Source organism: Anolis sagrei, chromosome Y, assembly GCF_037176765.1.
Source record: "Anolis sagrei isolate rAnoSag1 chromosome Y, rAnoSag1.mat, whole genome shotgun sequence".
Classification (NCBI taxonomy): Eukaryota; Metazoa; Chordata; class Lepidosauria; order Squamata; family Dactyloidae; genus Anolis; species Anolis sagrei.
Genome location: NC_090035.1, coordinates 12,406,242 through 12,431,443, shown reverse-complemented (window position 1 = coordinate 12,431,443; position 25,202 = coordinate 12,406,242). Strand labels below are relative to the sequence as shown.

The 25,202-nt window shown below is 40.9% G+C and overlaps 1 protein-coding gene across 1 annotated transcript in view; it reads left to right on the top strand.

Moving 5' to 3' along the window:
• The first annotated feature begins 102 nt into the window (after positions 1 to 102).
• Positions 103 to 25,202, top strand: part of LOC137095178 (serine hydroxymethyltransferase, cytosolic-like) — a 29,182-nt gene continuing 4,082 nt past the window's right edge. The window contains exons 1-11 of the mRNA XM_067461539.1: positions 103 to 210; positions 10,158 to 10,281; positions 13,338 to 13,483; positions 14,664 to 14,779; positions 15,923 to 16,083; positions 16,679 to 16,760; positions 19,583 to 19,795; positions 20,672 to 20,788; positions 23,033 to 23,155; positions 23,300 to 23,416; positions 24,568 to 24,678. Coding sequence (XP_067317640.1) covers positions 10,183 to 10,281; positions 13,338 to 13,483; positions 14,664 to 14,779; positions 15,923 to 16,083; positions 16,679 to 16,760; positions 19,583 to 19,795; positions 20,672 to 20,788; positions 23,033 to 23,155; positions 23,300 to 23,416; positions 24,568 to 24,678 — 1,285 coding nt within the window. The 5' untranslated portion in view covers positions 103 to 210; positions 10,158 to 10,182. The remainder of the gene's footprint in view (positions 211 to 10,157; positions 10,282 to 13,337; positions 13,484 to 14,663; positions 14,780 to 15,922; positions 16,084 to 16,678; positions 16,761 to 19,582; positions 19,796 to 20,671; positions 20,789 to 23,032; positions 23,156 to 23,299; positions 23,417 to 24,567; positions 24,679 to 25,202) is intronic.

The window sequence follows — 25,202 nt, the reverse complement described above, 5'->3', positions numbered from 1 at the left end:
ACAAGAAAAGGGGGCGTGGCGGTGCTGGTTCTCCCCTATGATTGGCTGCGACTTGCCCGGGCTCGCGAAGGGAGCGCGCTGATTGGCTGCGACGCGTCTGGGGGAAAGCCCTGAACGTTCCATTCCCCTGGCAGGATTTAAGCCCAGTTCCATCGAGGAGGTCTTTCTTTCTTGCTTTCTTCTTTCTTTGCAGACACTTCGAAGGGTCCGGTAAGTAATTCCTTGCTAAGATTCCAACAGAATGTGTAGTCCTAGATGACAAGCAGAATGTGTTTTTTATTGATAGTATATGAAGGAATATACTTTCAAATTTGCAACTGGAAAACATAAAAGTGGGGAAACAACCCCAAAAAAGGCTGTCTCTTTGGACTTTAGACTTCTGGGAAGATAGATAGCCATGCATGATGGGAGTTGCAGTCCAGCCACTTCTAAAGAGTGGAAAGTTTCCCCATTTCTGTTCTGAAATTGTAAGAAAAGTCTTGTTCCAAGGGACTGCCAAGTTTGGACTACTTTGCAGGGTTGTTGTGAAGATAGAGTTTGGAAGAGAAAGCAAAGACTAGAGACATGCAGCATTATGGATTTCCTAGGGCTTACTAAAGCCAACTTCCTACAGAACCTGGAATTTGTTGGCGATCTCCCACCCAAGCATCTAAGAAAGATCTTGTTCCAAGGGACAGCCAAATTTGGGCTACTTGGCAGGGTTGTTGTGAAGACAGAGTTTGGAAGAGAAAGAATAGATGCATGCAACGCTATGGATTTCCTAGGAAAGGAAAACCAACTTTCTACAGAACTTTGTATTTGTTGGCACCACAATTCAAGAGAGATATTGACAAGCTGGAATGTGTCCAGAGGAGGGCGACTAAAATGATCAAGGGTCTGGAGAACAAGCCCTATGAGGAGCGGCTTAAGGAGCTGGGCATGATTAGCCTGAAGAAGAGAAGGCTGAGAGGAGATATGATAGCCATGTATAAATATGTGAGATGAAGCCACAGGGAGGAGGGAGCAAGCTTGTTTTCTGCTTCCTTGCAGACTAGGACGCGGAACAATGGCTTCAAACTACAAAAGAGGAGATTCCATCAGAACACGAGGAAGAACTTCCTGACTGTGAGAGCCGTTCAGCAGTGGAACTCTCTGCCCCGGAGTGTAGTGGAGACTCCTTCTTTGGAAGCTTTTAAACAGAGGCTGGATGGCCATCTGTCAGGGGTGATTTAAATGCAACATTCCTGCTTCTTGTCAGAATGGGGTTGGACTGGATGGCCCATGAGGTCTCTTCCAACTCTTTGATTCTATGATTCTATGATCTCCCATCCAAGCACCATCCAGGACTGGCCCTGCTTAGCTTTCAAGGTTTGATGCATTCCTTCCAGTTAAAATGCATTGCATTGGTTTCTTTTCCCTCTTGGATTTTCCAAACCAATACTTTCCCATTATTTTCAGAATAACAGAAGAATCCTTTTCAAAAGGTTTGCAAAGTTGAATTGCTAGACTATATAATGTGCAGAGAGAGCAAGTAAAAAAATATATTAGGACATATACTTACACAACATGGGCTGGCACTTAAAAGAACCCTTCCCATTATCTGTCATGCGCTTCGAAGGGCTCCTTGCCAAAAGAAGTATTGCACATTGACAAAAGCAAGAAGAGGAAAACAGCAAGAGACATAGTAGTTCTTGCAAAAGCAACAGATTGGGGCCTAGGACCCATCTAGATAATCATGTTGGACTACAAACCCTATTATCCCTTGTTATTGTCTAGGGTAGTGGTTCTCAACCTTCCTAATGCAGTGACCCCTTAATATAGTTCCTCATGTTGTGCTGACCCCCAACCATAACATTATTTTCGTTGCAACTTCATAACTGTAACTTTGCTACTGTTATGAATCGTAATGTAAATATCTGATAGGCAGGATGTATTTTAATTCGCTGGACCAAATTTGGTATAAATACCCAATACGTCCAAATTTGAATTGATTTTGTCATTTGGGAGTTGTAGTTGCTGGGATGTGTAGTTCACCTACATTCAAAGAGCATTCTGAACTCCACCAACAATGGAATTGAACCAAGCTTGGTACACAGAACTCCCATGACCAACAAAAAATACTGGAAGGGTTGGGTGGGCACTGACCTTGAGTTTGGGAGTTGTAGTTCACCTACATCCAGCAAGCACTGTGGACTCAAACAATGATGGATCTGAACCAAACATGGCATGAATACTCAATATCCAAATGTGAACGCTGGTGGAGTTTGGGGAAAATGGACCTTGCCATTTGGACATTGTAGTTTCTGGGATTTATAGTTCACCTACAATCAAAGAGCATTCTGAACTCCACCAACAATGGGATTGAACCAAGCTTGGTACACAGAAATCCCATGACCAGCAGAAAATACTGGAAGGGTTTGGTGGGCATTGACCTTGAGTTTTGGAGTTGTAGTTCACCTACATCCAGAGATGTGGACTCAAACAATGATAGATCTGGGTGAAACATGGCATGAATACTCAATATGTCCAAATGTGAACACTGGTGGAGTTTGGGGAAAATAGACCTTGCCATTTGGAAGTTGTAGTTTCTGGGATTTATAGTTCACTTACAATCAAAGAACATTCTGAACTCCACCAACAATGGAATTGAACCAAGCTTGATACACAGAACTGGAATGGTTTGGTGGGCATTGGCTTTGAGTTTAGTTAGGAGTTGTAGTTCACCTACATCCAACAAGCACTGTGGACTCAAACAAAGATAGATCTGGACCAAACTTGGCATGAATACACAATATGCCCAAATATGAACACTGGTGGAGTTTGGGGGAAACTGACCTTGCCATTTGGAAGTTGTAGTTTCTGGGATTTATAGTTCACCTACAATCAAAGAGCATTCCGAACTCCACCAACGATGGAATTGAACCAAACTTGACACACAGAACTACCACAATCAAGAGAAAATGTGAACACTGGTGGAGTTTGGGGAAAATGGACCTTGCCATTTGGAAGTTGTAGTTTCTGGGATTTACAGTTCACCTACAATCAAAGAGCATTCTGAACACCAACAATGGAATTGAACCAAGCTTGGTACACAGAACTCCCATGACCACCAGAAAATACTGGAAGGGTTTGGTGGGCACTGACCTTGAGTTTAGGAATTGTAGTTCACCTGCATCCAGAGAGCACTGTGGACTCAAACAATGATAGATCTGAACCAAACATGGCATGAATGCTCAATATGTCCAAATGTGAATGCTGGTGGAGTTTGGGGAAAGTAGACCTTGACATTAGGGAGTTGTAATTGCTGGGATGTATAGTTCACCTTCAATCAAAGAGCCCCTTGAACCCCTGCAATGATAGAATTGGGCCAAATTTCCCACACAGAACCCCCATGACCAACAGAAAATACTGGAGGGATTTGGGAGTAATTGACAGTGATTATGGGGAAATGTAGTTCGTCTACTACCGGAGAGCACTGTGCTCCTAATATCATAAAAAATATCTGAAGATCTTTGGCGATCCCTCTGACACCCCCTCGCAACCTCCCCCCCTCTGGGGTCCCGACCCCCGGGTTAGGAAACACTGGTCTAGGGCTTCTTGGAGAGGGAACATGCTAATGCCTGGCGTAGGTGAATTAACTGAAAAATATGGTTAATCAACTGATTTTTTCCTTCCATCAAGGAAACAATAAAATAAATAATAAATATATTTCCGATCAGTAAAAGGCATCCCAATAGGCATTCTGCTCCAATATTTGGAACTTGGTGACATCTCCAAAAGGTCATATTATGAGCAAGTATAGACAATTTCAAAATCCAATTTGAAATCCAGAACGTTTCTGGTCTCAAGCGTTTTGGAGAAGAGAGACTCAGTCTGTACCCACTTAATGCAATATTCTTTGCTAATTGGATTTGATCTCATCTCAATGGGAATATCGTTGTTCGTATTTGATAATGTTTTGATGGCATTGCATTTCAATAGGCAGGATCCAGAAGGCTGACAGGTAGTATTGTATATACTCGAGTGTAAGCTGAGTTTTCAGCCCTTTTTTTAGGCTGAAAAAGCCCCCCTTGGCTTATATTCGAGTCAAGATAATTTATTATTTTACTCTGTTATTATTATTATGATTACATTTATTATTTTACTCTATTATTGTTATTACATTTCCATTATTTTACTCTATTATTATTACGTTTATTATTTTGCTCTATTTATTATTGTTATTACATTTACATTACATTACTCTATTGTTTTATTACATTTATTATTTTACTCTATTATTATTACATTTACATTATTTTCCTCTATAATTATTACATTTATTGTTTTACTCAGATATTGTTTTATTACATTTCCTATTTTATTCTATTTATTATTGTTATTATTACATTTACATTATTTTACTCTATTATTATTATTATTACATTTATTATTTTGCTCTATTTATTATTGTTATTACATTTACATTATTTTACTCTGTTATTATTATTACATTTCTTATTTTGCTCTATTGTTATTATATTTTCATTATTTTACTCTGTTATTATTATTACATTAATTATTTTGCTCTCTTTATTATTGTTATTACATTAACATTACATTACTCTATTGTTTTATTACATTTATTATTTTACTCTATTATTATTACATTTACATTATTTTCCTCTATAATTATTACATTTATTGTTTTACTCAGATATTGTTTTATTACATTTCCTATTTTATTCTATTTATTATTGTTATTATTACATTTACATTATTTTACTCTATTATTATTATTATTACATTTATTATTTTGCTCTATTTATTATTGTTATTACATTTACATTATTTTACTCTGTTATTATTATTACATTTCTTATTTTGCTCTATTGTTATTATATTTTCATTATTTTACTCTGTTATTATTATTACATTAATTATTTTGCTCTCTTTATTATTGTTATTACATTAACATTATTTTACTCAATTTATTATTATTGTTTTATTACATTAACATTATTTTACTCTATTATTATTATTATTACATTTATTATTTTGCTCTATTTATTATTGTTATTACATTTACATTATTTTACTCTATTATTATTACGTTTATTATTTTGCTCTATTTATTATTGTTATTATATTTTCATTATTTTACTCTGTTATTATTATTACATTAATTATTTTGCTCTCTTTATTATTGTTATTACATTAACATTATTTTACTCAATTTATTATTATTGTTTTATTACATTAACATTATTTTACTCTATTATTATTATTATAAAATTATTATTATTATTACATTAATTATTTTGCTCTCTTTATTATTGTTTTATTACATTAACATTATTTTACTCAATTTATTATTGTTTTATTACATTAATTATTTTAATCTATTTTTATTGTTTTTATTACATTTATTATTTTACTCTATTGTTATTACTACATTTCCATTATTTTACTCTATTATTATTATTATTACATTTACATTATTTTACTCAATTTAGTATTGCTTTATTACATTTTTTATTTTAATCTATTTTTATTGTTTTTATTACATTTACATTATTTTACTCTCTTTATTATTGTTATTACTCTTACATTTTACTCTATTATTGTTATTACTACATTTCCATTATTTTACTCTATTATTATTATTATTATTACATTAATTATTTTGCTCCCTTTATTATTGTTATTACATTAACATTATTTTACTCAATTTATTATTGCTTTATTACATTTATTATTTTAATCTATTTTTATTGTTTTTATTACATTTATTATTTCACTCTCTTTATTATTGTTATTACTTTTACATTATTTTACTCTATTGTTGTTGTTGTTGTTATTATTATTATTAGTATTATGGCATTTGTTATTTTATTCTATTATTAGTACATTTATTATTTTACTCTATTATGTTGGACAGACATATCTTAAATTACAGTTTTATGTAAATATTCAAAAACATTTAACCTACTGTTGCCTCTATTCATGTAATTTTATTGGTATCTATTTTTATTTTGAAATTTACCCGAAACTGCTGCATTTCCCACCCTTGGCTTATACTCGAATCAATATGTTTTCCCAGTTTTTTTGGCAAAATTAGGTGTCTCGGCTTATATTCGGGTCGGCACGGTACTTATATATTAGGTTCTTGTGGGTTTTTTCGGGCTATATGGCCATGTTCTAGAGGCATTTTCTCCTGACGTTTCGCCTGCATCTATGGCAAGCATCCTCAGAGGTAGTGAGGTCTGTTGGAATTAGGAAAATGGGTTTATATATCTGTGGAATGACCGGGGTGGGACAAAGGACTTTTGTCTGCTGGAGCTAGGTGTGAATGTTTCAACTGACCACCTTCATTAGCATTTGAAGGCCTGGCTGAGCCTGGGGGAATCTTTCGTTGAGAGGTGTTAAGATGTGCCTGGTTGTTTCCTCTCTGCTGTTTTGCTGTTGTAATTTTAGAGTTTTTTAATACTGGTAGCCAGATTTTGTTCATTTTCATGGTCTCCTCCTTTCTGTTGAAAGTCATTCCACAGATATATAAACTCATTTTCCTAACTCCAACAGACCTCACTACCTCTGAGGATGCTTGCCATAGATGCAGGCGAAAAGTCAGGAGAAAATGCCTCTAGAACATGGCCATATAGCCCGAAAAAACCTAGTGATTCCAGCCATGAAAGCCTTTGACAATACTTATATATTATTTTGTTTGTATGCAAATGGCCTTGGCATGAATAAACAACTACAATACAAGAAAATCCCCAGGCCTTTGCTTTTCCTACTAATCTAATTAACATTTCTTTAATGGTCAAGTTAGGAGGAAGCAATATATAGATATAGATAGATATATCTATATATTAACATATATTAACTTCAAACTAACAAAATGAAGTTCACCAGTGACAAATGCAAGATACTCCACTTTGGCAGGAAAAACGAAATGCAAAGATACAGAATGGGGGACAATGCCTGGCTCGAGAGCAGTACGTGTGAAAAAGATCTTGGAGTCCTCGTGGACAGCAAGTTAAACATGAGCCAACAATGTGATGTGGCGGCAAAAAAAGCCAATGGGATTTTGGCCTGCATCAATAGCAGCCTAGTGTCTAGATCTAGGGAAGTCATGCTTACCCCTCTATTCTGCTTTGGTTACACCACATCTGGAATATTGTGTCCAGTTCTGGGCACCACAATTCAAGAGAGATATTGACAAGCTGGAATGTGTCCAGAGGAGGGGGACTAAAATGATAAAAGGTCTGGAGAACAAGCCCTATGAGGAGCGGCTTAAGGAGCTGGGCATGTTTAGCCTGAAGAAGAGAAGGCTGAGAGGAGATATGATAGCCATGTATAAATATGTGAGAGGAAGCCACAGGGAGGAGGGAGCAAGCTTGTTTTCTGCTTCCTTGGAGACTAGGACGCAGTGGAACAATGGCTTCAAACTACAAGAGAGGAGATTCCATCTGAACATGAGGAAGAACTTCCTGACTGTGAGAGCCGTTCAGCAGTGGAACTCTCTGCCCCGGAGTGTGGTGGAGGCTCCTTCTTTGGAAGCTTTTAGAAAGAGGCTGGATGGCCATCTATCAGGGGTGATTTGAATGCAATATTCCTGCTTCTTGGCAGAATGGGGTTGGACTGGATAGCCCATGAGGTCTCTTCCAACTCTTTGATTCTATGATTCTATTCTATGATTAAACATTCAAATGGGTGTGGATGGAGAGGAGTGATTTTAACATAGCCTTTCTCTCTTTCTCTGATGCCGAGAAGTCCTTGTTGCCGTCATACAGTGTTTCCAAATGGACTTTAGCAATGCAATGGTTGCTCAATTAGTTAACGATTAATTGGGGGGCGTCTTTCCCCTCTCTCCCATTTTTCCGGCTGTAATGTTGGCCTTCTTCCAGTCTGCAATGTTGATGGAAGCCAACAGATGCAAAGCCGTCTCAGGTTGCTTTGCCAGTCTTTTTTGGGGACTACAGCGCCCAGAATCCAATGAATTCTAGCTGTTGCCATTAAGAGGATAGGATATATTTCTATCCCCCCGAATTTGTAGCTGAACCATCACTGAATGCTAGTGAGTCCTCTGACTTCTGGTCTTGGTGTACGACATAGGGACTCTTTCTCTAGGAAATGGCTCGGTCTATCATAGGACTACATGGTAATTGCCTACTAGAAAATCCTTAAGGAGACAACCAAAAAGGTAAAGTGGAGAGGGGGTAATTATTAATTATTGTTATTAATATTATAAATGTGTTGTCAAAGGCTTTCATTGCCAGAATCAATGGGTTGCTGAGAGTTTTCCAGACTGTATAACTATGTTCCAGAAGCATTCTCTCCTGACATTTTGCCCACATCTGTGCCATGCATCCTCAGAGGTTGTGAGGTCTGATGGAAACTAGACAAAGGAGGTTTATATATCTGAAATGTCCAGGGTGGGGGAAAGAACTCTTGTCTGCTTGAGGCAAGTCTGAATGTTGCAATTGGCCACCTTGATTACCATTGAATGGCCTTGCAGCTTCAAAGCCTGGCTGGTTTCTGCCTGAGTGAATCCTTTGTTGGAAGGCGTTAGCTGGCCCTGATTGTTTCCTGTCTGGAATTCCCCCGTTTTCTGAGTTTTGCTCTTTATTTACGGTCCTGATTTTAGAGTTTAAACTACACAGAGAAGCCCTTGAAATCCACAAGTATGTGGACAATTTCAACAGAAAGGAGGAAACAACGAAAATGAACAAAACCTGGCTACCAATATTAAAAAAAACCTAATAATCACATTAGCTACAACAATATAATTTTTATTAATTCATTTTATTATTGTTTGCATAAATTATTACGATTATTAATAGTAATACCCATAACATCACTTATATTAATTACATTGTGTCATATATAGAAAGGATTTTATTATATTTAATAATAGCAATAACAATATTAATTCATTGTTATTATTGTTGTTGTTGTTATTATTATTTGAAACACAACAAGATGTGTCCACAGCAGACAAGATGGCTGTCTTGTCTGCAGTGGGCTCATCTTGCTGTGCGCCAGATGCGCCTGTACCTTGGGAAGTCTGATCTGGCCACAGTGGTCCACGCTCTTGTTACATCCCGGATAGATTAGTGCAACGCACTCTACGTGGGGTTGCCTTTGAAGACTGTTCGGAAACTTCAATTAGTCCAGTGGGAGGCAGCCAGATTACTCACCGGAGCGTCATACAGGGAGCATACAACCCCCCTGTTATGCCAGCTCCACTGGCTGCCGATCCAGTTCCGAGCACAATTCAAAGTGCTGGTTTTGACCTACAAAACCCTATACAGTTCCGGACCAGCATATCTGTCTGAACGCATCTCCCTCTACATCCCACCTCGGAGTTTAAGATCTTCCGGGGAGGCCCTGCTCTCGGCCCCACCTCTATCACAAGTGAGATGGGCGGGGACGAGGAGCAGGGTCTTCTCGGTGGTGGCCCCTCACCTATGGAATTCACTCCCCGGGGAAATTAGATCATCGTCATCCCTCCTTTCCTTTAGAAGGAAATTAAAAACATGGATTTGGGACCAGGGTTTGGGCAATCTGGCAGATAAATAAAGGACAACAACGATTGACAGGAATGGAAAATGTGGAATGAAGTTATGGACTCTGAGTTGCGAACGTTGAGCATAAGATTGATTTTTTATTGAGTGTGATATATACTGATTGTTTTAACTGTTATAACTGTTTTAATTGCTGTCTATATTTTATCTGTATTACTGTGTAGGCATCGAATTGTGCCTTTTTGTAAGCCGCCCTCAGGGGTTGAGAAGGGCGGGGTAGAAGTACTCGAAATAAATAAATAAATAAATATAATGATAAATATAATGAATATAATAAATAATATAATATAATTATTTATATTGAATTATTATTATTATTATTCAATATAAATAATTATATTCTTTATTCATTATATTTATTATTATATTTATTTATTTTGAGTACTTCTACCCCGCCCTTCTCAACCCCCGAGGGGGGACTCAGGGCGGCTTACAATTATTATTATTATTTTCTCCTGGGTAAATGAAACTGCAGATATAGATTCTGTAATTACAATGATCGTATTGTATTTAATAGATATGCTATACTGAGAAGAGACTTCTGGTCCCTTTTGAAAAGGCAGACTTTGGGATCCTTTGGTCACTCTTTCTTTCTTTCTCCCTTCTCAGAGTCCGGCCATTCCCAATATCCGCTATGGATCATTGCAATGACAGAGGAGAGCCCATCTCAAAGGAAGTCTGGGCCTCCCATAACAAGATGGTGATGCAGCCGCTCGACTCCAACGACCCTGAAGTGAGTATATCTTGGGTTTCATTTCCAATTTTCCCATCATCCTAACATGGGAACTAAATTTATTTATTTACAGTATTTATATTCTGCTGTTCTCACCCCAAAGGGGACTCAGGGCAGATCACAGAACATACATAGGCGGCAAACATTCAATGCTGTTTATACACTGACAACACAGACAATTGTACATAGAAAGAGGTACGTATAGGCTTTTCTCCATCTTCAGCATCTTGGAGGCTTGTGCTCGGTTCCGGCCACAAGGGGTGCTGTCGCTCCATCTTCCCAGCTTAAGAGGTTTATTTGTAAACTTCCTCATTGATCGGATCGCCAGCATTTTTCTGGCATTTCCATATGGGTGCCTTAAAATACCTCCCAGCTTTTAAGCAGTACCTATTTATCTACTCATATTTTGCTTTCGAACCGCTAGGTAGACGGAAGCTGGGCTAAAGGCCAGGAGCTTACCTTGACTTCGAACTGTTAACCTTTCAACTGACATGATTTACTGCAGCTAGTGGTTTAACCTACTGTGCTAAAGTTGGTCCAAAGGGCTTTATCAGGGATATAATAATACAATCCTAGAGTTGGAAGAGACCCCCAAAGGCCATCCGGTCTAACCTCCTTCTGCTATAAAGGAGGACACAATTAAAGCCCTCTTGACAGGCAACCATCCTGCCTCATAGAATTCCAGAGTTGGAAGGGGCCCCATAGGCTATCCAGTCCAACCGTCTTTGACCATAAAGGAAGATATAATAATAATTATCATTACTATTAGACTCATAGTTAGAAGAGACCCAAGGGTCATCCAGTCAACCCCATTAGCCTATAAAGGAAGAAATAATAATAATAATAATAATAATAATAATAATAATTTGAAACTCAACAAGATGAGTCCACAGCAAACAAGATCACTCCGCTGGTTGTTGTATTAAATCACACATTGGACAACAACAATAATATAATAAAAACAATAACAACAACAACAATAATTCTATCTTCCTTTATGGCTGAAGGGGGTTGGACTGGATGGCCCTTGGAGTCCCTTCCAACTCTGAGACTACTACTACTAATAATAACAATAATAATAATTATTATTGTTATTAGTATTAGTATTATTATTATTATTAGTAGTAGTAGTAGTAGTCTCAGAGTTGGGAGGGACTCCAAGAGCCATCCAGTCCAACCCCCTTCAGCCATAAAGGAAGATAGAATAATAATAATAATAATAATAATTATTATTATTATTATTATTATTAGACTCATAGAGCTGGAAAGGATCCCAAGGGACATCCAGTCCAACCCCATTTTTTGGCCATAAAGAAATAGAATTATTATTGCTGCTGCTGCTACTACTACTACTATTAGATTCATAGTTGGAAGGGATCCCAAGGGACATCCAGTCCAACCCCATTCGGCTATAAAGGAAGATAGAATTGTATTGTCGAAGGCTTTCATGGCTGGAATCACTAGGTTCTTGTGGGTTTTTTCGGGCTATAGAGCAATGTTCTAGAGGCATTTCTCCTGACGTTTCGCCTGCATCTATGGCAAGCATCCTCAGAGATAGTGAGGTCTGTTGGAATTAGGACAATGGGTTTATATACCTGTGGAATGGCTGGGGTGGGGCAAGGAGCTCTTCCCTGCTGCAGTTAGGTGTGAATGTTTAGCTGATCACCTTCATTAGCATTTGAAGGCCTGCCTGAGCCTGGGAAAATCTGTTGCTGGGAGGTGTTAATCTGTGCCTGGTTTTTTCCTCTCTGTTGTTTAGCTGTTATAATTTTAGAGTTTTTTAATACTGGTAGCCAGATTTTGTTCATTTTCATGGTCTCTTCCTTTCTGTTGAAATTGTCCACATGCTTGTGGATTTCAATGGCTTCTCTGTGTAGTCTGACATGGTGGTTGTTGGAGTGGTCCAGCATTTCTGTGTTCTCAAATAATATGCTGTGTCCAGGCTGGTTCATCAGGTGCTCTGCTATGGCTGACTTCTCTGGTTGAAGTAGTCTGCAGTGCCTTTCATGTTCCTTGATGCGTGTCTGGGCAATGCTGCTGCGTTTGGTGGTCCCTCTGTAGACTTGTCCACAGCTGCATGGTACACGGTAGACTCCTGCAGAGGTGAGAGGATCCCTCTTGTCCTTTGCTGAACGTAGCATTTGTTGGATTTTCTTGGTGGGTTTGTAGATTGTTTGTATGTTGTGTTTCCTCATCAGCTTCCCTATGCGATCAGTGGTTCCCTTGATGTATGGCAGGAACACTTTTCCTTCAAATGCTAATGAAGGTGATCAGCTAAACATTCACACCTAACTGCAGCAGGGAAGAGCTCCTTGCCCCAGCCATTCCACAGATATATAAACCCATTTTTCCTACTTCCAACAGACCTCACAACCTCTGAGGATGCTTGCCATAGATGCAGGCGAAACGTCAGGAGAAATGCCTCTAGAACATGGCTCTATAGCCTGAAAAAATCCACAAGAACCTGAAGATAGAATTATTATTATTATTATTATTAAAATCATAGGGTTGGAAGGGACTCCAAGGGCCATCCAGTCCACCGCCATCTGCCATAAAGATAGGCACAATCAAAGTCCTCCCAAAAGAAGACCATTCAGCCTCTGCTTTAAAAATTCCGGAGAAGCATCATAATCATCATCATTGTAAAAGATGATGATAGACTCCTACTAGAATTGCTAGGGACCACAAAATGCCATCCAGTCCAACTATTTTCTGCCCTGATATTGTGGTCTAACATAATATTATCCCAAGTGAGGCCTAACCAAAGCAGAAGAGTGTAAAGCTATAACTTCTTTTACTCCGGACGTTATATTCCTATTGACACAGAGTAGAATCGCATTGACCTTTTCTGCTGCTGCATCACACTCTTGGCTCATATTCCACTTGGAATATTTTGCATGTCCGGTTTCCAAGCCAGGTGTCCTATATCAGTGCATTTTGTTTTTGTTGCCAAAGTGGGGTACCATGCATCTCTTCCCCGTTAAAGTATGTTTTGTTGCCCTTGCTTGGGGTCCTCTCGGCTGAGCCTTGGCCTCCTTTTGTCCTCTTGCTTTCAGGTCTTTGACATCATCAAGAAGGAGAAGCACCGGCAGAGGACGGGCTTGGAGCTCATTGCGTCGGAGAACTTTGCCAGCCGCGCTGTTTTGGAGGCCCTGGGCTCCTGCCTCAACAACAAATATTCGGAGGGCTATCCAGGGCAAAGGTGGGCAGGGGATCCGAGTGCACACACAGAGACCCAGGCTGCATTGTCTCGAGTCTCAAATTTCGGGCATACTTCCATTTCCAATATCCTGTAACCACCCCCCCCCCCAAAAACCCCCTATTTGCTGCCGAATGTAATGCGCAGCGGTCAAAAGTCCCCTCTTTGTCAAATACAAATGTTTGCAAAAAATACCATGAAATACAGACGTTTGCAAAAAATCTAAAATGCAAATCGTATGTAAAATCATGAAATGCAATTGTTTGCAAAATCATGAAATATAGATGTTTGCAAAAATCCTAAAATGCAAACCGTATGCAAAATCATGAAATACAGATGTTTGCAAAAATATCATAAAATACAGACATTTGCAAAAATCCTAAAATGCAAATCTTACGCAAAATCACGAAATACAGATGTTTGCAAAAATATCATAAAATACAGACGTTTGCAAAAATCCTAAAATGCAAATTGTATGCAAAATTATGAAATATAGATGTTTGCAAAAAAATCATGAAATACAGATGTTTGCAAAAATCCTAAAATGCAAATCGTACACAAAATCATGAAATACAGATGTTTGCAAAAAATCATAAAATACAGATGTTTGCAAAAATCCAAAAATGCAAATGGTATGTAAAATCATGAAATGCAATTGTTTGCAAAATCATGAAATATAGATGTTTGCAAAATCATGAAATGCAAATGTTTGTAAAAACATGAAATACAAATGTTTGCAAAATCATAAAATACAAATGTTTGCAAAAAGAGAAGTGCTACAGCATCAAAGCTTCCAGCAATGGAAAGGAAAACCTTGGGGCGCATCTCTGTTGCGGAATGAATCCATGTTATCTGCCTTGATTAAATGCTATGGAGGCTGTAGTCCTGCAAGGTTTTGAGCCTTCTCTGCCCCAAAATGCTGATGCTGCACTAAACAACACACCCCAAGATTGCATAGCACTGAGCCGTGCCCATTAAATTAGAGGTGAGGTCCTGAAGCAGCTTCCCCTTTGGCTTGTGCTCAGCACTAAGCACTCACGATATTGCAAATCTAATGTGCGCCCTGATTTTGGTGAGGGAATTTAGACAAAAAAAGGTGAGCATTAGACTCAAGTCAATAGTATATAACCCATGTCCTCCAATTCTGTGTGCTCAAGCATAACTAATTCCTTCTCCTTGGCAGATATTATGGTGGGACGGAGTTTGTGGACGAACTGGAGCGGCTGTGCCAAAAGCGAGCCCTTGAGGCCTATGGGCTGGACCCCCAGAAGTGGGGCGTCAATGTCCAGCCGTATTCAGGTACCATCATAACCTTTAATTGGACATTGAGACATTGATACAAAACTGCCAGACCATTGTCCACCCATTGTGTCAAAAACATCTCCTCTTATTCTTTGCAGAACAGAATAAGAGAATCCAAGAGCAGGAAGGGGCTCCCAAAGGCCATCCAGTCCAACCCCCTTCACCTGAAAAATAAGACAATAATACAGTAAAATAAAGCCCTCCCAGAAGATGGCCATCCCAAGTCTCTTACTCTTTTCAAAATAGACCACTGAACTCTAGAGTGTGAAGGAACCCTGAAAGGCCATTCAACCCAACCTCCTCTAGCCAGGAAATCAAACAGTAATCAAAGCCCTCCCAACAGATGGCCATCCAGACAGTCCTTATTCTTTGCAACATAAAATAATAGAACCCTAGATTTGGAAGGAGCCCCCAAAGGCCATCTAGTCCTTTCGCCTTCTATACAATAAGAAGGCATCACCAAAGCCCTCCCAACAGATGGCCATCCAGACATCTTTGCAAAATAAAATCATAGAACCCTAGATTTGGAAGGGGCCCCCAAAGGCCATCTAGTCCTTTCGCCTTCTGTATGATAGGAAGACATCACCAAAGTCCTCCCAACAGATGGCCATCCAGATATCTCTTACTCTTTGCAAACTAGAATCAGAATCCTAGAGTTGGAAGGGACCCCCACATGCCATCCAATCGTATTCCTTTAAGCCCTCCCAACAGATGGTCATCCAGCTTCAGCTTAAAGACCTCCAGAGAAGGTGACTCCATCACCATAATTATAAAAAATGATGATGGCACTTTACAACAAAATTTGAAAAAATGTTCTGTTCTTGGTTTGAAAGTGTTATTACCTGTTTCATTGTGCGGGCCTTACTTTGAAAGTAGATGTTCTACTCCAGAATTTTCGTATTGGTGGCTGCCACCAACTAGTTTTATGTAAATACTCAAAAACATGTAACCTATTTATTTATTTATTATTTACTGTATTTCTATACCGCCTTTCTCAGCCCGCGGGCAACTTAAGGTGGTTTACAGAGGCAAGATTCAATGCCCAATAACATTTGGTATTCCATGGTTGATCTGTGGCTATCCAGCCATTGACTGTTTTGGTCTCTGAATCGTTCCCAGCTCTCACCTTTTTACTTTCAGGGTCTCCGGCAAACTTTGCTGTTTACACGGCTCTGGTCGAGCCCCATGGGAGGATCATGGGCTTGGATCTGCCGGACGGGGGTCACCTGACCCACGGCTTCATGACCGATAAGAAGAAGATTTCGGCCACCTCCATCTTTTTCGAGTCCATGCCTTACAAGGTGAGACCTTGCATTGGATCCACGTAGCCCAGGCTTGGGCAAACTTGGGCCCTCCCTCCAGGTGTTTTGGACTCCAACTCCCACCATTCCTAACAGCCTCAGGCCCCTTCCTTTTCCCCCTCAGCCGCTTAAGCTGTCCAAAACACCTGAAGGGCAAACTTTGCCCATGCTTGTAGCTGCATTGTTTGTGTCCAAAACCCATGCTTTGTTTGTGTCCCAAACCCAAGTTTGCCCATGCTTGATGCAGCCCATCATTCTCTCTGAAAGCCCAGGGGTAACTATCTTAACTTTTGCAAAGGAAGCTAACACCACTATCACAACACTATCACAACCACAAATTTAACTATCACAACATTGCAAATCGTAAAAATAATACAGATGTTTGCAAAATCATGAAATGGAAATGATTGCAAAATCGTGAAATTACAAATGTGTGCAAACTCATAAAAATACAAACGTTTGCAAATAATCCACAAAGGCAATAGAGACAAGGGTGCTGTAAGATTGTAGGATCAATAACCTACATCAACCCAGTGATTCTGGCCATCAACGCCTTCAACAACACATTATTTCCTTGGGTTTCTTTCTCCCTCAGGTCAACCCCGAGACGGGATACATAGACTATGACCGTTTGGAGGAAAACGCCCGCTTGTTCCATCCGAAACTCATCATTGCAGGTAATGAATCGAGAAACAGACAAGTGGGAACCCTTTCCCCAAATCATCACAGCGTGGAAGCATTGCTCTTTTGGTGGGGGACTACAATGCCCAGAATCTCACTTACCAGCAGTAATACCCAGGGTAATAATGGACAAATACTTAGGAGCTGGGAATGTTTGGCTTGGAGAAGGTTGAGAGAATATTTATCTGGTGGAATCTCCCTAGATGGCCATATGGATTGAGTTATCTCATATTGTTGGGCTTATTTACAAAAGACCCTCCTCATAAATGCACAGCAGAGTAACTTATTAGCAGCAGCGTGACCCAGTACCAGTAGCCCAAAGTGATAAAAAGAACAAAAACACACGGACCAATGTTATCTCTTCCATAGGAGGCTTTTTTGTAGTAATATAATATGGTTGCACTGTTTACAAGGTTTCCCTAACACAAATAAAGTTCTTTATACTTCCTTCCTTGCTTCCACGCTGGGCTTCTTTCTCATGCAGATAAACAGCTTCGCCCTCACTGAGCTTCCTCTCACACTGAACTTACACAGGAGCTTTACACACACAGCAGCCTTCACACTGGAGTTTCACAAACGATGGACTTCAACCTGGGGCTTCTCTCACACTGAGGCCTTCTCACACTGAGGCCTTCTCATACTGAGACCTTCTCACACCGTGGCGCTCTCACAATGGGCTCTCTCAGATTGATGCCTCTCATACAATGAGGCCTCTCTCATAGAATCCTAGAGTTGGAAGAGACCTCGTGGGCCATCCAGTCCAACCCCATTCTGCCAAGAAGCAGGAATATTGCATTCAAATCACCCCTGACAGATGGCCATCCAGCCTCTGTTTACAAGCTTCCAAAGAAGGAGCCTCCACCACACTCCGGGGCAGAGAGTTCCACTGCTGAACGGCTCTCACAGTCAGGAAGTTCTTCCTATGTTCAGATGGAATCTCCTTTCTTGTAGTTTGAAGCCATTGTTCTTTGTCCTAGTCTCCAAGGAAGCAGAAAACAAGCTTGCTCCCACCTTCCTGTGGCTTCCTCTCACATATTTATACATGGCTACCATATCTCCTCTCAGCCTTCTCTTCTTCAGGCTAAACATGCCCAGCTCCTTAAGCCGCTCCTCATAGGGCTTGTTCTCCAGACCCTTGATCATTTTAGTCGCCCTCCTCTGGACCCCCTCTCAGACTGAGGGTGAACTAACACTGAGGCCTTCTAAGCTTATATTGAACTATAGCTTTTGCTGAGTCATTGGATCCATTTGACCCTTTCAGTGCTTGACTCACATTTTTGTAATTAAAAATACATAGATAATTTTTAATATTTCTGACACATATGATCGGTTTCTCCTTTCTTAAGGGTCAGCTGCTACTTGTAAAACCCATTTTAAGCAGATGCTAGATGGCGATCTGTCAGGGGGGCTTTTTAGTGCATGCCAGAAGCAGGTTGGATTGGATTGGGTGACCCTTCGAACTATTATCTTCTTTGGGTGACCCTTTGAACTTTGTATTGTCGAAGGCTTTCATGGACAGAATCACTGGGTTGTTGTAGGTTTTTTCGGGCTATATGGCCATGGTCTAGAGGCATCCTCTCCTGACGTTTCGCCTGCATCTATGGCAAGCATCCTCAGAGGTAGTGAGGTCTGTTGGAACTAGGAAAAGGGTTTATATATCTGTGGAATGACCAGGGGGGGGGGGACAAAGGACTCTTGTCTGCTGGAGCTAGGGGTGAATGTTTCAACTGACCACCTTGATTAGCATACAATGGCCTGACTGTGTCTGGAGCAAACTTTTTTGAGAGGTGATTAGATGTCCTTGTTTGTTTCCTCTCTGTTGTTGTGCTGTTGCAATTTTAGAGTTTTTTAATAGTTGTAGCCAGATTTTGTTCATTTTCATGGTTTCCCCCTTTCTGTTGAAACTGTCCACATGCTTGTGTATTTCAGTGGCTTCTCTGTGTAGTCTGATATGGTGGTTGTGAGAGTGGTCCAGCATTTCTGTGTTCTCAAATAAAATGCTGTGTCCAGGTTGGTTCATCAGGTGCTCTGCTATGGCTGATTTCTCTTTCTCTTCGAACTTTTATCTTCTATGACTGATTTCTCCAGCCTTTGGGGTCCTCCGCTATATGCAGAAACTGTGGCGGAATGAAAATCATGCATAGTTCACATCTTTACCAATCCAGAAAAGATATTCCATGTGGATGATCATTAAATAATATCAGTGTTTACTCTTTGTTATGCAGAGCAACATATATTATTATTATTATTATTTACAGTATTTGTATACTGCCCCTTTCAGCCTTCCAGTGACTCGAGGCGGTTTACAAGGCAAAATTCAATACCACCAAAAACACCGTTACAATATAAAAACTTTAACATCAATAAAATCATAACAACTGTAATAAAGCATAATTCAATGTATACAGACATGTGAACAGTTGCATTGACTCACACAATGTTCCTTGAGAGAGACTCAAATATTCCTTGCATGTCCGTGTGAAGGATCTTCTTCCGGCAGCTCAGAAGCAGAAAATATACTAACTTGCCTTGGCAAACTCTGGCACAGGAAACCTAAACATGTAACTGTGTACAAAAATCCCAGGCTCAGCTAGCCTCTTGGGCATGGCCCAACCAATCAGCTTTATGCTTTGCATTTTTCAGTTAACACACTCACCAACTGATTTTAACATGCTCCAAAAAAACCAGTTTTAAAGCAGAGGCTGAATGGCCATCTGTCAGGAGGGCTTTAAGTGCATAGTAGAATGGGATTCGGGTGGATGGCCTTTGGGTGCCACTTCCAACTCATATTGTCTATGACTGATTTCTCCTTCCTTAGGGGTCAGCTGCTACTCGCGGAACCTGGACTATGCCCGCATGCGGAAGATTGCAGATGAGAACAGCGCCTACTTAATGGCCGACATGGCCCATATCAGCGGCCTGGTGGCGGCCGGCGTGGTGCCCTCACCCTTCGACCACTGCGACGTTGTCTCCACCACGACCCACAAGACCTTGCGTGGATGCCGGGCCGGGATGATCTTCTACCGGAAAGGTGAGGAGGTTGTGAAGATGCCAAAGGAGGAATATCAGTGAGACCAAAGACACCAGGAGAGGCAACCTGATGCTTGGGAAGACCAAACATTGATTAATTTATATTATTAGTTGTTGCTTATTCGTTCAGTCTCTTCCGATACTTCGTGACCTCATGGACCAGCCCACGCCAGAGCTTCCTGTTTATATTATTTTTGTTCCTGGGTTATAAATGTCATTTCCTAATTGGGAAAAGTTTATTAAACTGCAAAAACTTTGTTTTTGCGGGACTTCCTCCATCACATTTCTATGGGGCAGATCAGGCATAAATAGCACTATATCAATGTCCAATCTTGATAAAATAGTAAAGAGTAGAGACATCAGACTGGCAACAAAGATCCGCCTAGTCAAAGCCATGGTATTCCCTGTAGTAACCTACGGATGTGAGAGCTGGACCTTAGGGAAGGCTGAGCGAAGGAAGATCGATGCTTTTGAGCTGTGGTGCTGGAGGAAAGTGCTGAGAGTGCCTTGGACTGCGAGAAGATCCAACCAGTCCATCCTCCAGGAAATAAAGCCCGACTGCTCACTGGAGGGAAAGATACTAGAGACAAAGCTGAAGTACTTTGGCCACATCATGAGGAGACAGGAAAGCCTAGAGAAGACAATTATGCTGGGGAAAGTGGAAGGCAAAAGGAAGAGGGGCCGACCAAGGGCAAGATGGATGGATGGCATCCTTGAAGTGACTGGACTGACCTTGAAGGAGCTGGGGGTGGTAACGGCCGACAGGGAGCTCTGGCGTAGGCTGGTCCATGAGGTCACGAAGAGTCGGAGACGACTGAACGAATGAACAACAACAACATCTAGACCCCTATCCAATACATATCTCTTTGTCTTTCAGGAGCCCGCAGCGTGGACCCGAAAACAGGAAAGGAAATCCTATACAATTTGGAAAGCCTCATCAACCAAGCTGTGTTTCCGGGTTTACAAGGAGGGCCCCATAACCACGCCATTGCAGGTAAGTAGGTGCTGGCATTATATATATATATATATATATATATATATATATATATATATATATGCATTTTAGTGTTGGTCTGGGATAAGCATGGTTCAAATCCTAACTCTATCATGGGAGCTGTAGTTTCACAAGGCCTTGAGCCTTCTCTGCCAAAGAACACAGATGCCTCACCAAACTACATATCCCAGAATTCCATAGCATTGAGTCCTGGCCATTAAATTAAGAGATCCCAGCTCATGAAGTCTGATCTGGCCATGGTCCATGCCTTAGTTACCTCTAGTTTGGATTATTGCAATGCACTCTATGTGGGGCCAGCCAGACTGCTAATTGGAGCGAATTACAGGGAGCGGTCTACCCCCCTGTTTAAGGAGCTCTGTTGGCTGCTGTTCATTTTCCGGTCCCAATTCAAGGTGCAGGTATTTATTTTATTTGTTGTGTCAGGGCAACCAGTCAATTATATTACATTTCTAACAGAACAAAGTAAACAAACAGACAAAATACAAAATTTGTGAGTTTGGTAGTTGATTAAATGTCCTTTGACCAGTATCTGGCCACTTGGAGTGCTTCTGGTGTTGCTGCAAGAAGGTCCTCCATGGTGCATGAGGCAGGGCTCAGGTTGCATTGCAGCAGGTGGTCAGTGGTTTGCTCTTCTTCACACTCACATGTTGAGGATTCCACTTTGTAGCCCCATTTCTTAAGGTTGGCTCTGCATCTCGTGGTACCAGAGTGCAGTCTGTTCAGCGCCTTCCAAGGTGCCCAGTCCTCTGTGTGCCCAGAGGGGAGTCTCTCATTGGGTATCAGCCATGGGTTGAGGTTCTGGGTTTGAGCCTGCCACTTTTGGACTCTCGCTTGCTGAGGTGTTCTAGCGAGTGTCTCTGTAGATCTTAGAAAACTATTTCTAGATTTAAGTAGTTGATGTGCTGGCTGATACCCAAACAGGGGATGAGCTGGAGATGTCTCTGTCTTGGTCCTTTCACTATTGGCTGCTACTTCCTGGCGGATGTCAGGTGGTGTGATAACTGCTAAGCAGTGTAATTTCTCCAGTGGTGTAGGGCGCAGACACCCCGTGATAATGCGGCATGTCTCATTAACAGCCACATCCACTGTTTTAGTATGGTGAGATGTGTTCCACATTGGGCATGCATACTCAGCAGAGTAGCACAGTGCAAGGGCAGATGTCTTCACTGTGTCTGGTTGTGATCCCCAGGTTGTGCCAGTCAGCTTTCGTATGATATTTTTTCTTGCACCCACTTTTTGCTTGATGTTCAGGCAGTGCTTCTTGTAGGTCAGAGCATGGTCCAGAGTGACTCCCAGGTATTTGGGTGCGCTGCAATGCTCCAGTGGGATTCCTTCCCAGGTGATCTTCAGAGCTCAGGATGCTTCTCTGTTCTTGAGATGAGATGAAAGGTGCAGGTTATCACCTACAAAGCCCTGAACGGTTTGGGACCTGCCTACCTTTGTGATTTCCCCCTACGCACCTGCGCAATCCCTTCAATCTTTGGGAGAGGCCCATCTCTCGTTCCCGCCTCCATTGCAAGTGCAGCTTGTGGGGATGAGGGAGACGGCCTTCTCCGTGATGGCCCCTCGGTCTGAAACTCACTCCCCAGGGAGATTGGGCAAGCACCCACCCTGGCAACCTTTAGGAAAAGCTTAAACACTTGGCTTTTCCGGTGTGCTTTTGAGGAATGAACAACTAATTCCCATACCATGTCTCGTGCCAGTACTAATTTGTCTTTTTGATGTACTTATCTCATCCCTCAGTGAAGATTAACCTCATTGTTTATCCCACCCCAGTTTTACACTAGACACAGCATTCTATTTATTTTGCCTTATTGTGATTATTTGGGCTTGGCCTCATGTTAGCCGCCCTGAGTCCCTTCGGGGTGATGGTGGCGGGATAAAAACATTTATTATTATTATTATTATTATTATTATTATTATTATTATTATTATCCCATAGCATTGAGCCATTAGATCAGGGAAGAGATCCCTCAAAGAGGAGCTTCTCCTTTGGCTTTGGCTCAGCACTTAGATCACCGTATGACGCAAATCTGATGTTCACTCTAATGTTGTCAAGGCCATTTAGCCCACTAGATTTGAGTAAATATTTTAATTGTCAAGATTCCTCTTAAGGTATTTCTAATATCCAGTACCATAGGTCTGAGTCTGCAATTTGCATGCAAAATCCTCCAACCGAGGCACAGAAACTACTCACGCTTTTCTCTCTGTTTCAATGGCCAGGGATCGCCGTTGCTCTGAAGCAAGCCATGACTCCCGAGTTCAAAGCCTACCAGCAGCAGGTGGTGGCCAACTGCAAGGCTCTGTCAAAGTCCCTCATCGGTTTGGGGTATCACATTGTCACGGGTAAGGAGACTAATTTTGAGCTCTACATCCTTAAAATGGGGTGGGAATCACGTCGCCTTCCAAATACTGTTGCACTGCAACACCCAGCAGCCCCCGTCCCCAATTCTGGATGCTGTGAGTGAATCTTCAGGGCTGTCTTTCCAGGGGGATCCGACAACCACTTGATCCTGGTGGATTTACGCAGCCGAGGGACCGACGGGGGCCGGGCGGAAAGGGTCCTGGAGCTCTGCTCTATTGCCTGCAACAAGAACACCTGCCCAGGTGAGGCCGCGCAGGGTTCAGGTGGGGTCATGGCAGGCCATTGTCCAGCAGCTCCAAAGCTGAGAGCTGTTACTGTGTGTGAAAGTGTATGTGTTGTGTACATTGTGTGTGTATATACATATATATGTACATACATACATACAGGTGCATATATACTATATACACACACACTACGTATACATGTGTGTGTGCATATATACCCTATTTGTTTGTGTGTATGTATGTGTGTGTGTGTGTGTGTGTGTGTGTGTATATATATATATATACACACACACACACAGGATATATATACTGTGTATGTATATACATGGCATATACACACATTTATACATATATAATAATAATAAATAATAATAACACTTTATTTATACCCCGCTACCATCTCCCAAGGGACTCGGTGCGGCTTACATGAGGCCGAGCCCAAATACAACAGTACATATATATATAATGTATATATATGTACTGTATATATATAATGTATATATGCACTTCATATATAAATGTGTATATGTGTGTATAATACACATAGTGAATGTATATATATATATACATAGTGTGTGTGTGTTTATATTTGTGGTGTGCATGTATATTCTCTCTCTCTCTCTAACACACACACACACACACACATGGTGTGGGTGTGTGTATATAATGTAATCTTGAATGCCAAAAGGGTAGAATGCAAAACAAAACTTGTATTTAAAGACACTTTGAGGCTGAAAGAAAGTGACTTGCCCAAGGTCACCCAGTGGGTTTTCATGGCTGAGCCGAGATTCAAACCCAGGTCTCCAGGGTCATAATCCAAACCAAAACATTATGCCACACTTGCTCTCTCGGGTGCTTCTGCACTGTAGGAACAACACAATTTGACACAGCCCAGGCAAAGTGAAATTTGGAAGAGAAGGCCAACAATGTTGTAAAACTACAGCTCCCAGGATTACACAGCATTGAGCCAAGGCAGTGAAAGCGATATATAAAACTGGGTTAATTTTACAGTGTGAGAAAGAATGGCGTCAAAGGTGTCAAACTCCCACCTACTGGGTGGGAAAGGATCCCAGTACCCCTTTTTGTGCATTTCTTTCCCCACCTGGCCTGCTTCCCATTTTATCTCATTTATTCTGTGTTTTTCTTCCCTTCTTTCCTGACCTTTGCAGGGGACAAAAGCGCTTTGCGTCCCAGCGGCCTGCGGTTGGGGACGCCGGCCCTGACCTCCAGGGGGTTTGTGGAGGCGGACTTCCAAAAAGTGGCCCACTTCATTCACAAAGGTAAAGGGACCGCTGGTGGGATTCAGTCCCCGGCTTCCTTTCCCCCTTTCCTTCCTTTCAATGCACATAGAGCGCTATCCGGCCTTGTTCTCACTCCAGATTGCCCATAGACTTATACTGTAAAATTCGTGGGTTTTTTTCATTTTCAGGTTTTTCCTTCTTCTTCTTCTTCTTCTTCTTATTATTATTATCATTATTTCCTCTCTCATGTAACTTATTATTATTCCAGAGCATTGCACAACCCCATGCTGGAATGTTTGGAAAAGTTAATTACTGTATTATTATTATTATTATTATTATTATTATTATAAACACAACAAGATGAGTCCACAGCAGACAAGATCACTCTGCTGGCTGTTGTATTGGGTTGTTGTTATTATTATTATTATTATTTGAAACACAACAAGATGAGTCCACAGAAGACACTCTGCTGGCTGTTGTATTGAATCACACATCAGACACTTCCCAAGTGTCTAGGACTGTGTGATGCATTGGTGAATAATGCGTGCAGATCCCAGTAAGGT